The sequence below is a fragment of the Cariama cristata genome, unplaced genomic scaffold (assembly GCF_000690535.1).
Source record: "Cariama cristata isolate BGI_N322 unplaced genomic scaffold, ASM69053v1 scaffold37506, whole genome shotgun sequence".
In the NCBI taxonomy this organism is placed as follows: domain Eukaryota; kingdom Metazoa; phylum Chordata; class Aves; order Cariamiformes; family Cariamidae; genus Cariama; species Cariama cristata.
The window spans coordinates 34,095-48,661 of record NW_009621027.1 but is presented as its reverse complement, the minus strand read 5'-3'; the positions used below and the strand labels follow the sequence as shown (position 1 = coordinate 48,661).

At 37.9% G+C, this 14,567-nt stretch overlaps 1 protein-coding gene across 1 annotated transcript in view; it reads right to left on the bottom strand.

Moving 5' to 3' along the window:
- Nucleotides 1–2,637: 2,637 nt before the first annotated feature.
- The window catches only part of SCML2 (sex comb on midleg-like 2 (Drosophila)), a 44,367-nt gene continuing 32,437 nt past the window's right edge, over nucleotides 2,638–14,567 (bottom strand). The window contains exons 8-12 of the mRNA XM_009701811.1: nucleotides 11,840–12,022; nucleotides 10,676–10,789; nucleotides 5,337–5,618; nucleotides 4,484–4,647; nucleotides 2,638–2,923 (exon numbers count right to left, since the gene is read on the bottom strand). Of these exons, the coding sequence (XP_009700113.1) occupies nucleotides 2,798–2,923; nucleotides 4,484–4,647; nucleotides 5,337–5,618; nucleotides 10,676–10,789; nucleotides 11,840–12,022 (869 nt within the window). The 3' untranslated portion in view covers nucleotides 2,638–2,797. The remainder of the gene's footprint in view (nucleotides 2,924–4,483; nucleotides 4,648–5,336; nucleotides 5,619–10,675; nucleotides 10,790–11,839; nucleotides 12,023–14,567) is intronic.

Genomic DNA, 14,567 nt, shown 5'->3' with positions numbered 1-14,567 from the left:
TGGAACAACAGACTTCTGTATCATAGAAATAAGAAAGCATGAAGTGTATGAAGTTCAAACCGATTGCCATTAATTGCTTTGATTTAAAATATTTCAGGTCTTCATCTGAACCCAGGACAAACAGTTTTTAGCAGTCGCTTCCCCTCAGTGGCTATATGCAAATTCTGTAAGCTCTAAGTGGCAAAATGCTGTATGCAAAACTAAATAGTTGAATATATTCCTAAATTGTTATTTTGAAAGCATAGACCAACCCAAGTTCAAACATTAATTGCTTCAGATAAACAGTATTGGAATGATTTTACCCTTCTGATTAAAACTTGTTTACATCAGATATTTACATGAACTGTCAAGAACTGCCAAATGCCAGATAAGACAGCTACGCTTGCCTACGCAAACAGCGCTCACACATACACACAACATCACACAAAACCGACAGTTACAACAACGAACAAACTATTTTATTTCTGTTGATAGATAACAACATCCCATTGAAAATAAAGAATAAAAAACATATTGTGCTACAACAATTTGAATGCTTGAATCTCACGCTATAGCACACCGTGAAATTCTGGTACTGCAACATCAGTAATCCCTGTGTACACAGGTGCACAGAAAGCCTTGAACAAATATTTATACCCATAATAGTGCCATGTACAAAAATGTCATTCCATAAAGGCCAAACAGAAAATTTAAACATCTTTGTTTTTCTTATGCCAATGGCAACGTAAAAAATGAAAACTGTTTCCAGTCAATTAATTCCACTTAAATCATATGAGATCTTTTTATGCTAAAGAACCCTGAAATTCAGCACAATAAAGCGTGGAAGAAGTAAGGTATAAACAATATACAGAACATGTGGGGCATGATGTTTTCCTCAATATATAGCTAATTTTCATATAGTTACACCAACAATCAAGTCAGCATTTTCCTAACACAAAGAGAAAATATTCTGTTTCTCCAATCAATGCTCTGACCTTTTCTTACTATAAAGAGAATGCTTGTATTATTCATCTAAGCATACACGCACCACAAAAGATATGCGAAACAAATCAATATAGATAACCTTTTGTGTCAAATGTCTAATGATGTAATAATAAAAACAATTCTCAAAGTCCAAATGACGTGCTAAATTAAGTGCAGTCACTTAAACTAACAAAATACTTGGACACTTATGAGCCACAAAATTTATTATTTTGCAGCAGTATCTCTGCTGAAACCTGAGGAGTATCAGACTATAGGTAAAGCAAGGCATTTTCAGAAAAGGAATTTGTAAAAAATACGTTTATACTATATGCTTTCGTATAAAAAGGCAGTAAGAAATACAGTAAAACCTACCATTTTAGGACTACATCTTCCCCAGCAAAGAGTTTTTATCACTTGCACTATTACATACAGTACATTCAGTTTCCTATGCAGAAGTATATGTTCTTGTCCCTGATGTATATTACAATTGGCAGTGACAACAAACTGCTTTATTATCACTACTCATTCTTGCAGCTTATACAAACAGCACCAATTTTACCCAAAAAAGGCTTATTGGTTACATAGTAGCACTTCCTTATAGGAAATATAAGCCCAAAACATTGGAACCGAATGTGTCTTTCCAGAAATATACCAGAATATATGGCTCAGAGTTAAGGGATGAATAACCAAGAGTATTGCATAGTACAGGGATCTCGCCTGTATGAATAAACCCACTCTTTGATTGTTTGTCACCTTCTGGCTCCAAGAATGGATAACAAATTAAACAGGTGCTACTGAATATGAAAGTAGTACACAGCTAAATTCACTGGTAAAAAAAAAACCAAAAACCCAAACATGAAATTGTACAGTTCTCTCTGGCACAGTGCAAAGTACACATTAAAAAACTGAATACATATGTACAGTGTGTATGTATATTTTTATATATATAGTATGTATTTCTCCGACACATACACGTGTATATATAAAAAGCATGAACACACATATCCATGCCAAACCTAGCAAAAAGATGGAATGTTTAAAATGTGGATGTATTGTTCCAGTTAAATCAGTCTGTCCCAGAAATGGCTGTTTATACAGCCAATATGCCCTTCCATGAAACAGAAATATTTATTGCTTGTATAAGTTGACAATATACCGTACATTTGTCCTCATAACTTATCAAAGGACTGATAATCACACTTTATAAAAGTTTATATTTGTATTAAGCCCTCTTCTCCATAACCCTTCCCTCCCCACACATCCCCCCCGCAAACAATTCATATGGCTATTCCTTTTATGGGAATCTAGGAAGAATAATCTAGAATAACGTACTAGAGTACTACTCTGCTGGAGGACCAGACACAGTATTGACTACAGAGATGCGATCTTCTATTTTAAATTTCTCTTGCAATATGAAAGTTTACAGCCACCCCTGTAAAAATTATTAACATCTGATGCTGGTTTGTTTTACTATTTTCCTTTGGGATTCAGCTGTTTTGGTTCTGAATATGAACACGTTGGCTGAAGTCTGTAACAGAGAATGTACTTTTCAGGATTCGGAGAGCACTGTTACCTGAACCTGACCTGCCCACTCCCAGTATGATCAACTGTCCTTGCCTGCAAACTTTCTGAAATAGTTCACAAAATACTTGTATGCAATACAGATTCCTCCCCCACCCCCTTTATCCTGAATGTCTTTTTTACATTTTGAGAGCACTTTCAAAAAATAAAGATTATTTATATCAGCAAAATAGTTTCAAATAAAGGCGATGGCTGTGAACCTGAGAGCTTAGTGTGATACGAACACACATATTCGTGGTATCTCCCCCACTGGCTAGTACTTTCCTTGTTTAAGTCTTTCAATGTGGTAGCACAACTTCAGGGCAGGCCCCAGCTTCAGTCCCATATATTTCATTATCATATCACTCCTCAGTAAGAGCAGTGCCTTCCCATCGATTTCCTGTGGAAGAGAATAAACACAACAACATACAACTAGTTTAACAAGCTGCATGATAAAACTGGAAAGTACATTATATTTGTTTATATTGTAGTAAGAATTTATCTACTATATATAAACCAGTAACTTAGTATAACTTGATATTTACAGATGGCCACTGAAATTGAATTTATTTTAGTATTTTTTAATATATGATTGAGGTATTTAAGTTGCTAAAGAAAGTTATAGTAAGTGAAAGAAACTGACCAATTAGGTACCAGCTGAAAAAAAAAGTGGTCAAGGGGAAAAAGAAAAAAAAAAAAAAAAAAAGCAGCTGCAAAGGAAAGTCTGTGTAGTTCGAGATTAAACAATCCAAGCACTGAGGCCTTGCACTGAACCTTGAGCACAGCTGTGGGAGGATTCTGGCATGTGCATGCAAACAGTCACATGGAGGAAGAGGTTACAGACCATCTAAATCTGTGAAATAAGACAGACCTATGTCCAGGTTAAACCAGATAGATTGTTAGGATCAAGACCAAGGACAACTCCAGTCAGATTTCAACTGCCTGGTTGAGAAGCTGCTGAGATGTGACAGTCCTAAGCTCTTAGTATCATTACATACTGTAGACAGGCAATTAGTTCCTTAAAACACCATAAAGAAAATGACTCTGTCTTATTTTTTTTAAACATAAACCTGACAAAACAAATGACATTTAGTCTTGTTATACAACTAGGAATAAAGCATAAGACAGGAAGCTCCATTAAAAGTTATTTTGAGTTATCCTTCCAATCCAGCTTACTCTGAGATTTAGCTGTTAGTAGGAGCTGGTGCAGAACAAGGGTGAAATACTACTAAAGAGAAAGCCAAGCTCTTTTTGGAGGGCCAGATATACAATGAAATAAGACAGCAACTTTTTGCTGAGCAACCTGCCATAGAAAAGCACAGTGAGAAGGAAGAGGGGAGACCAAAAACAGCACAGAGAAGCTGACACAGTTTATCTCCCTACATAAAACATCTAGTTTGATCTTATGAAACCCTACATCTTGGTTTTCAAAACAGATTAATTCAACATTTCAATTGATTCTCTGAATTTTAGTACTAATGACCAAGTGTAAAGCTAATGAGCCGTAACAGCATCTCTACTTCGGGACAATCAGTCTCCAGAACAGACTGTCTTAGAGAGATGTCATCTCTGTAGGCCAAATGCCCCATGCTGTACCTCAGAATGCCATCTTCTCTAGAGGTACCAGGGATGACAGAGGTACCAGGGATGTTGGCCATTAGAACTTGGATACTTCCAGTTCTATATTACATTAGGTATTAGATACTTCCAGTTCTATATTATATTATTCCATATAAGCTGGAAAGCAGTGGGTATTTACTTTAGTCTAGCAAGACTGGAACACAGAGAAATATACTGCAGGAGGAGTTTCAGGTGGAAAAATGTTTTTCAGCCTTACTCTAATATACGAGTAGAGTTTATTCTACCTTCAACTGCAAATAGAGTGACAGACACGAAAGCTGTATTTTAAGAGATTAACGTAACACACAGTCCACTAGAACAGAATGGATATGCATCTTACGTGTCTCCTGAAGAGTTCTGCATGTGGAGCTAGTGCCTGTGGATCAGCTTCTTTCACAAAACGCATTACTTCCTCTATCGACCAGGTGGAAGGATCTCTATTCAATATTCTTGAAGGTTCCCTTTTTAGTGAATTCAGATCCGGTCCAGTTGTGGAACTTGCAGCTTTTAGTATAAAAATATTGTGAAAAGAAGAAGTATCAATAGTCTATACAGGGATAACACATTTCATTTCACATTCTTAATATTAACACGCTGCTTTTATTTTTTGCAATATATTAAAAATGAAAGATGTTTCATTTTCCTCCAAATAATACTGAACTGTTCCATCTGTCTTTAAATGCCTTATATAACAGCAAATATTTACAGCAGCATAAACATTAGCACTATGACATACCTAGAGGGATTAGTTCAACTTGTACTTGGCTCCTGGGTCCCAAGATGCCATTAATTGAATGTGGCAAAGGCAAGTTAAGCTGTGCAGAGGGAGAGACAGGAGGAAACCCTATCCCTGTATTTCAGCAAAATGGTAATAGCCGAAAAGACGCTCAGGAAGTGAGCTGCACATAACTACCCGTCCTTGGTCTGGCTTGCTGCAGAGTCCACAACAGCAGTGAGAAGAAGATGCAGCAGGCAAGACTACCATCCCTCCGAGGCTGCACCGCAGGTTCTAAGAGGCTTAAGTTCTGCATTTGCAGTCACGTTAGCAAGCCTGACATGCTTGGCAACAGCATAACATTTCACTCCATATGCAAGCTTTTCTATGGCAAAGAACTTCTTTATTCATAACTCATGGACTTTGTATGTTAATAAAAGCAGTTACATATTTTGGAAAGTTCAGTTATATAGCACACCTTCAATCCGCCTCTGGATTCGAGTTCTGCTAACTTCATAGTAACCGCTGCTCCCAGCAGAGCTCAAGGACAGCCTGCGCAGGACTGGGGCTGATTTTGAGGTAGCAGTCACTGGCTGAAGGGAATTTCTGAAATATGCTGCACTCCCTGGAGTATGATATTCCGTGGAATTTCGACGGGCTGGGCTTGAAGGATTTACAGAATTAAGTGCAGAATCCATAGAGTCCTCAGAAAATCGGTGTTCTTTGGAAATGCTGTTTTCCTCTATAGGTAATGTTTCTGCTACACAAAAAGCAAGTATCAATGTGTTCAAAGTGATGGACACTATACCTTTGTTATTTAACTCCTTGCTACGTTCTCTTGAAGACACTGACAGATTGTAAGCCTGTTCAGAAATCTCCTGCAAGGCAATCACTGTTGCTGAATGTTTGCCCCTTTTCCTCAAGTAACCATTGGGCTCTTACTGTATTTTTAAAACAAATTTGGTAGCAAAAGATTTAATATGTCAAGTTTGAAACAGTCTTCCATAAATTATTCCAGTTGTATTTGTTAAATACTATGAGCAGGGAAGTGACACAGGAAGTTTTTTTTGGGTAAATTTGTCTGACGTTAATATTGATACATCGAACAATCTTAGTCAATCATATTCATTATCATTTTTAAAACATATTCTCAAAAAGCTAACCATTAAGAGTACGTTACATTTATCTTGCAAGAAATTTTAATTTTTATAAATAAAAACTCTCGTGTTAACTAACAATTGTTTAATTTGTTCTAAACAGCAGAGGGAGTCACTAACTTCATAAACAAGTGGACAATTATCATCTATAGATCCCAATACGATCAGACCCAAAGGCCTCCATTAAAAATTGAACAGGTTATGGGCAAAGTCACAGAAGGCTGTGAGTGCCAGGTACGGCACACTAACGTAACACATTTTGACCACAACGTTGTATCTACATACAGGTAGTTCTGTGCATGGGGCAGGCTCTATGAGCATACACTCTGGAAAGCTATTTTTTCAGGTAAATTTTGGGTAACAAATTAAATTAAACCCCTCAAAATACATGTAAATTACTGAACTCAGTAAGTTTTTTTTTTAAAAAAAAATCAGGTCTCAGGGAGTATAACAGCATTCAGCTTTTTCATTCTTATCACTTATCAGCTAATTTCTACTCTGCAAAACACAAATAACACCCGCTTAGAAGACTTCTGAATTTTTAGAGCCTGTCAATACTGATTCTAAGCCAGATGAGCAGAGTTCAGCAGATCCCTTTCCCTGTGCCATGAGACAGGAGCCATGACTGATTACTGAAAATTCCACTCTTGGTCAACTGAATTCAGGTCTGATTGGGAGAAACATGCTATGTGAGGAAAACAAACAAACAAACCAACCAACCAAAAAAACCCAAATCAATGAGAACACCACTCCATTCTCTAGCCATCATCTGTATTCTTCTCTGTTTGCACCAAGCCAACATCTAGCCTGAGAAAGAAGTTGGAAGCATGACGGACAAATCTGTATGAAACAAATGCTGCTTTGGCAGGAGAGTTAAGAGCTGGAAAATATAGCTAACAGGTTCACAGAGGTGTAAACCCCATGCTACCATCTTGAAAATTACTCTAGTGAAGTTATAAAACATATGCTAGTAAAGCAGCATTCTCTTTGGGGTAAGAACTGGTATGTTCTGCAAAACAAGTTTCTGAAATAAGCTTTTTACTACCTTTCTTATATGACAACTTTCAAGAATTCCTTGGGTGAACACCCAATTAAAACTAAAGGAAGATTATTTTCCTAAAAAAACCCAGTGAGCTTCTCAAACATGTTTTCAACTTGCTTCATGAGGTCTTCATTCTTCTGCTGAAACCTGTTTAAAAGTAGAGCGCAGTGAAGAACTCTTAAGCGTATTTTGGTCTTCAGACAGCATAATCCTGAAAGGGAACAATGGCGCTCAGAGAGCCAGCTCCCTACTTAGTGAATTCGGTAAGGCAAGATCTACAAGACAATATAACGTCTTTTACTAAACTTGATAGCCATGCAATAAAGAAGCTTTTATGGACACAAGCCCTTCTCTTTCATATACACAACCCTCAAAAGAACCACTGCAAAACTTTCTAGTTTGTTAGATTTGAATCACAAAAGCAAAGAAGCAGTTACTGAGGTTTTCAAAGAAAACAAACAAGAAAACTAACTTCTTTACATTTGTCAGCTTGAAGTAGTTGCAGCAACTTACCAAAATGAAAAACAAAAGCCACCATTCTACAGAATTTCAGAGAGACTTTAAGAGATGTAGTCAATGATACTATAAAATTAAAGGGTAGCCAACTGAGGGAAAATTAGAACTGTAGAGAAAGAAACTACTAACAGAAATACCAGTCTGAGACCAAAAGGCAGAGGTGATACTTTCAATAGTTACAGCAAAGCTATATGAAGCAGTCTAAGGTCTGACTGACAATCTATTGATTCAGATTTCAGAAGTCTTGAAAGGTAGGATGAAACAATGAACACAACACTCCTCAGCAGAAAATTTCAACTACAATATTTAAACATGCATCAACCAACTCCATGTGATGTACTAAGAAAAAAACCCACAACTTTTTGTAGATTTTATGGTAAACAAGCAGAGGTCCCAAATATAGAGGTTTTTTAAAATAATTGTTTTACATAATCCTTGTCAAGATTCTTGAAGACAAAAAGATTTTTTAAAATTGACTGTATTACAAAAGAATTTAATTGTATTTATTCAAGTTACATCCCAGATTTCTCTCTGATGTTATATATCCTGAAGTAAACAACAGTAAACAGGGCTAGGAAAGATCAACTCTGCTTTTTTTCCCCCAAGATACCAGCATTTGAATTTATCTTACTATAAATTCTCAATTCACATACACAAGGTGAAAAAGCTAGCATATTTCCCATCATGTTTTTAGAGAAGGTGTTTCTGTCCAGCAACTATGGTGTCCAATCCACTTTCCTTTCCATCTATCTAGCTTCTCTACAAATAAAACGCAGCTGCAATCTTGTCAAAAAAGCGGTCAACTAGTATGACAGCTGATTCAAAATCCGCATCTAGCAAATGGAGCTTTGCAATCCATGGAGCAACGAATGGCACCCTTCTTCTATCTCGACATTTTGAGCAGTTGTAACAGTGGTATGGAAAGAGATGGGAGGTTCTACTGCAGAATGCCTGATCTCTGGGTAGATTAATAAAAGGCCGTATGTTTCAAATGTAAGGATGACAACAGACTGTTTAAACAGTGAAGGCCTTAGCAGGAACCGGATGTTTTGTTTTCTTGAAGCTCTCTGGGAATTAGAAACCAGTTGTTCTGCCTCATACATAATGGAATGATGTCATCGGCCACAGTAGTAAGAACACTCTGTTTTCAGGGAGAGGGAGACTGAGTTATTTTCCACCCCCTCTCTATCTTTCCCAACTTTAAGAAAAGTGTTAGTAAGCAGGAAAGACAGCAAAATCTGCAAAACACATCCCTGAGCAGATCAGAAGGAAAATGAGCTGTCTGAAAGACCCTTTCCCACAATTATTCCATTTTGCCTTCAAATGATATTTCAAAACAACTATTCCAAGACAACTATGTCTCAATGGAACCAGAACTTTTTGGGGGCAGATCCTTCTTGTTAACCAGCCCATGACTGACCGCTTAAAATTACCTCCAGATTTTCAGCAGAGGACATTGCCCTAATGGGAAACACACAACAGTAGAGAACACTTTGCCTCTTGAAATACAAAGTACAAATTGAAACCTCTGAAACCATGGCAAAACACTTATTTTAATTATTTTTATCCAAGTAACTGCACTTTATAATGAACTATTGATCTTAAAACCTATTTTAAGGAGTACACTGACTTCTTATGTAAAAGGGATCCATTAGCAAACAAGCATTAAAAAGCAGTATGTGCACGCATGTTTACTTTGAGGAAGATTTCTTACAAGATAATGCAGATCTACTCAAACATTTGTTTTGCTCCAACTGAAACAACTTCATTTGAGTATAATTAAGTGCTCTACACTTACTAAGTTACGTACCAGAAATATTTGACTTAGGTGTACAATGTATCTGTGGAATTACGCCAGTACTTCTTTTGGAAAGACACAGAAATCAATAATCAATGCAGAACTGTATTTCATGTGGCTGTTATTATATACAAAAAAGTGAATACGCTACATATATATAAAATAACATGTACCATTTTAAATAAGTTACTGTTTTGAACATTTTAATTTGATATCCTTTTCTGCTTTAACTGTAGTCCTATGACTTTTTAATCTGAACAAAAGAGATCATTCTGCCCCCACTGATGCTAATCGACAAAATAACCCCAGGATCTCCAAAAAGAAGAAAAAAAAGTAACAATATGAAGGAAGAAATAACTAATCCCCATCATATTTCAAAAAGGCCTTTGGAAATGCTGTGCAAATATCTTGCAGCAAGAGAAAGTACGTATCAGATGGGATTACTCAACATAAACAAGTTACCATGGCTTAATCAGTTAAGTAGCAAACACAGAGTAAGAAAACCCCTAAGCCTCTCTCACTGAGGTTTGAACCTAGATGCTTTACTTCGCATCTGAGGCAGACTAAGACTAGACTAGACATACTCAGTTACTGCAGCTGAGCTGTAGTACAGGAAAAGGTGCTATTCATCAGTGAGCTAAATCAATCTAACAGTCAGCTGCCACAGGGAGGCTACGCTGCTACCCTGGCCTTTTATTCAACCTGACCTGCATTTTATTCAACCCTTCCCCGTGCTTATCTGAGTCCACGGTAAGTCAGTCCACAGGAGTAAACTGCAAACGACTCTTCCCTTCACCAAAATGTTTTCTGTGCTTTTGCTCACTGGTTCAGCTCACTACCCAGCCAGGGGGGCTGGGATGAGAACACAAGGAGAGCAGGAGCAGCACAACTTTCACTAGCAGCTAGCCATAAACTCAGCTGAATTGGATCCTTTAGCTACACCCTCACTCACTTAATGGCCCCAGCCTAGAGTTATTAAGAGTTGCTTCCAATTTATCTCCTAAGCCATTTCAAGGCAATTGGTTTTCTGCTAAATAGCTATATATGAAGCAGGAGGCTTCATCTGTCACCTATTTGCCTGAGCCCCTTCACAAAAAAGGTTTAGGAGGAGGACTGCTGGAACTTGCAGTAGATCTTCCCCAAGTGCAAAATCTGCACCAGTGATCAATAATTAACATACTTTCACCTTGACCTGTCAAAGGCTAGAGACAAACCAGACACATACGTTGTACTCGGTTATTTTTGACTGGAAATACCAAAACCATAAATAATCCTCATATATAATCCTGACATAATGTAATTACCTTCAGATGGATGAGCATCATTTCTGGGAAGCTTAGGGGAAAGAGGAGCAGTATATGGTGGGGAGTCCTGAGAGTACCGTTTAGCACTCCTGTTTTCAGGTATTTCTTCTTTTGCTGTGAAAAGGAAAGTCACGACCTATTATTCTAGCATAAATCTGCTCATGGGGAAAGTCCATCAGCCATTCACCAGGTTACAGTTCAGTTTCTTGTGTCACACAGATCCAGTCATTTCAATACAAATTTTCAAAGCTGAAGTACAGCTTAGTTCATACTGCCATCACCCAAATTACCTTGACCCTGGCTACTTTTCTGAAAAGAGTTAAAATTAAATGATTTTCATATGACAGACAGAATTATAAACAATTTCTCCTTTGGGGTGGAGATATTTTATTTTCTACAGCAGCACCTGGAAGACAGCTCTCAGACAGCTGTGAAGAAGCTTCACACCGAATATGAATCTCTGAAACTGCCCCGACATTGAGGTTTTCTCAGCTATGGCTCCTGGTAACCCTTGGGCTGGGACTTGTAATACTAGGGCCTGCAAACAACCTGATGGGAGATCTTGTACAAGTCCTTTCATTTCCTCTGCACTCTACACTCTCAGTGCGGCAGACAATACTGGCTTCATACAAAATATCATAAGCAGCCACCTGCAAACCCCACCTTTTCTACTAGAAGAGTGGACTGTACATAGTAGAATGCAAAATTTTTGGAGCCACCACTGAGTAAGGTGAATAAAGAGGGAAGAAAGGACCTTTTACTAGTGTGTGAAGGGCTAGACTGAATTCCCTTTCAGGGCAAGCCCCTTCTCATAAGGCAGTCAGTATCTTTCTGTATTTTGTGATCTGAACATAAACGTAACAAATGAAATGTGAAGTTTTAAGCTTCTCCTTTTAGCAGTGTCACAGTGGTACAATACATATGTTTCCTGGCTTGGCTACAAGGAAGAGTTTGCTGAACAAAATGATTTCTGCACATGTGGTATGAGCTATCCCATCCTGTCAAAGCATTACCACACTGGAACCAATTCACAAAGAACTGGAGGGTATTAATTTCAATCAATTCGTGTCATAGAAAGACAGATTAAAAGGTTACATTTCATAAAGCGGCCACCCTTCTCAAAAATATCAGCAGCACTTGAAAATAACAGTTGTTTGACAGTACCTGGTTTGTTTCTATCATACTCCATAGGACTGTGTGCACATCCCATGTAAGGGCTGAAAGGCTGGCTACTAAAGAGATTATCACACTGCAGGCTGTGGCAGAGTTTCTCCAAGAAGCGTAGGACAAACGATGCGCTGTTTACAGAAGGAAGATTGATGGCATGCTTTTCCCCATCAAAGGAAGCTGTGAATAAGAAGATGATGTCAAACACCTCCCAAGCATCATGAAGTATAGTAAAAGACCATCGTTCACTTAAAGGAGAAGACATCCAGATTTGATTTAAACCGCACAAGACGTGACAGGAGCAAACAAACATTCTGGTAGTTTAACACATTTACATCCAAAGGACTGATTTGACCTTCCATTGGATCCATACCAGTTTAGATTTGCTTTAAGAGAACTTATTTTAATAAACTAATTTTGGATTCACACCAGCATAACAAAACTTGCAACTATTCCCTCATCACCAAAACCTGACATGTAATTTCTGTTGTTTGCTTATAAACCAGCAAGTTCTCCACTGCCTATTTGCAGGAGATAACACAGAAAAGACCCTTTACAGTACTTGCTGGGAAAGAAAAAAAAAATTTAAAAAAAGGAAAGGAAGCAAACAACTTTTTTTTTCTCAGTTTCTGACTGAACTGAGCATATTTGTGGTAATGTGCTGGCATTCATTACCATTGAAATTCTGACTATAGAAACTGTTTTGCATTTGCTATTTTATTACCAGAGAAATCTATCCTGCTGTCAACACTACAGTGGTCAAGCTCCCATTTATTTCAACAAGAGCTAGGTGGCAGAGATACCACAACAGCCTCAAATAGATCTGGTGTCTTTTAAACTGTGTGATTACAAAGACCCTGGACATGTGCGTATGCCTTTTATTTGTTGACCTCTTTCCTTGCTCCCCAGAGTGTTGCGGCTGATGACATTTTCCTTTTTTGTGAAAATTAGTAAGATTTTGAAAAGACTCACTACTACCAATACACAGATAAATAATTACCAGTACATCAGCTGAAACTTTTAGTTACTTCTGATTAGAATGACATTACAACAAAGCAGGAACAAACTTGTAACTTAAGCTTACGGCTAGAAAGAAGCGGCATAAACACCAGGTTTATGCATCAATTTGTCTTCTTGGTTTTCAGCCTGTCATGCAGCTTTCTGTTGTTAACATAAGTTTCCAAGCGATAAGTAGAGCTTTAAAGGATCACATTTGGTTGGTAGCAGATGCATATAGAAAAAAAAAAAAACAAACCAGAAATGACAAGAAAGCCTTTATTCACAGATCTGAATTAAGGAACGTTTCCATACTGTGTTACAAGAGAGACAGATAATATACACAAAACCAAAGAGAATGCCCAAGTTTAGCATATTTTAGGCTTCCTTAGGAAATCAGAAGTGTCAATTACTTACACTGTTGATGTAAGGAAGCCTCTGATTAGAGTTACTGCAAGTTAACCAGCTAGCACCAGCAATATGCTACTTCTCTCATCTGCTTTCATGACAGACTGACCCAATGCAAGTGCTTAAAGTTTAAGAGTCAGTACTACAGGGACAAACCCCAGACCAACATGTTTCCATGGCCCATTCAGTTTTTCCAGGCTCCAACGTTCATATGAAACGCTAGTGATTCGCAGTCCCACATGTGGCTCAGACACAAGGTCCTCTACCTCCTGTTTCAGGAAGGGGTCTCCGAAGGCAAATTTTTGCTTGGAACTCAACCAGTTCTGGAGAGCAAATGGGCTGTGAGACCAAGCACAGCCTGATCTCCTGACAAATTTACTGCAAGGTAGTAGTCAAAATTTAAAACGCTTTATAATAGCCTTACAGATCATCTTATATGACCTTGGGGAAATCACTTATTCTCCACACCTTAATTTCTCATTTTGAAAAGAAGCACTGAAAAGAACAATATTATCTTAGAATTGTCAGGAGGGTAAAGCAAGAAACAGCTGAGGCAACGTGACTGCCCCAGCAAGACATACCATGGGAAAAATCCACAAATAAAGACTCAGTGCAAACACAGCTCCCTTGTACTCTGAACACCTGAGGGCAACCGCACAAACTCCAACCAAGGGTGTGGGGTCCAGATCCAAAGACTCAACTGTCTGCTCTGCTTGGGGACAACATAAGCCTCTTACTTCCCAGATAAATGCTAGGGGAAAAAATAAAAAGGAGTACTCCTGTGGTGCAATAACCTCAACCTTCAACGACAAATAAACAGGGACTGGCATTACGTGTGCAATCCCAGCCTCTGGGGTGAAGAGTCATTCTCATTTCTTCACCTTCCATTGTGTAAGTATGTTTTAAAGACCAGGTTCAAGCCAGGAGAAAAGCTGAGAGCTAAACTATCAGAGAAATGTGTTTGTCTGATAGTGAAGAAACTCACCCAAGAGTCTGATTTTAATTCTCTGCTTGAGAAGATATATCTGAGCCTCAGTCTATTTCATCCCACCAAACGCCATAGTCTCTGCGCTACAAGGAGAAAAAAAGGGGCTGACACCACCACCACCATTAGTGGGCTTGTTAATCAAGCCTTTAATTTCCTTTCAGTTATATTTGCCTGAATTGAAACCTTATGCATCAAGCAAAAATAAAACAGTTTGTGCTTTTATTTGAGTAAGAAGAGATGGAAAAATCCTAAATTCAATTCTATTCAAAACAATTATTTTCTTTGGCAGCTGAACCAAAAGAACTGAACCCGCTAATTATTCACATGTATTCT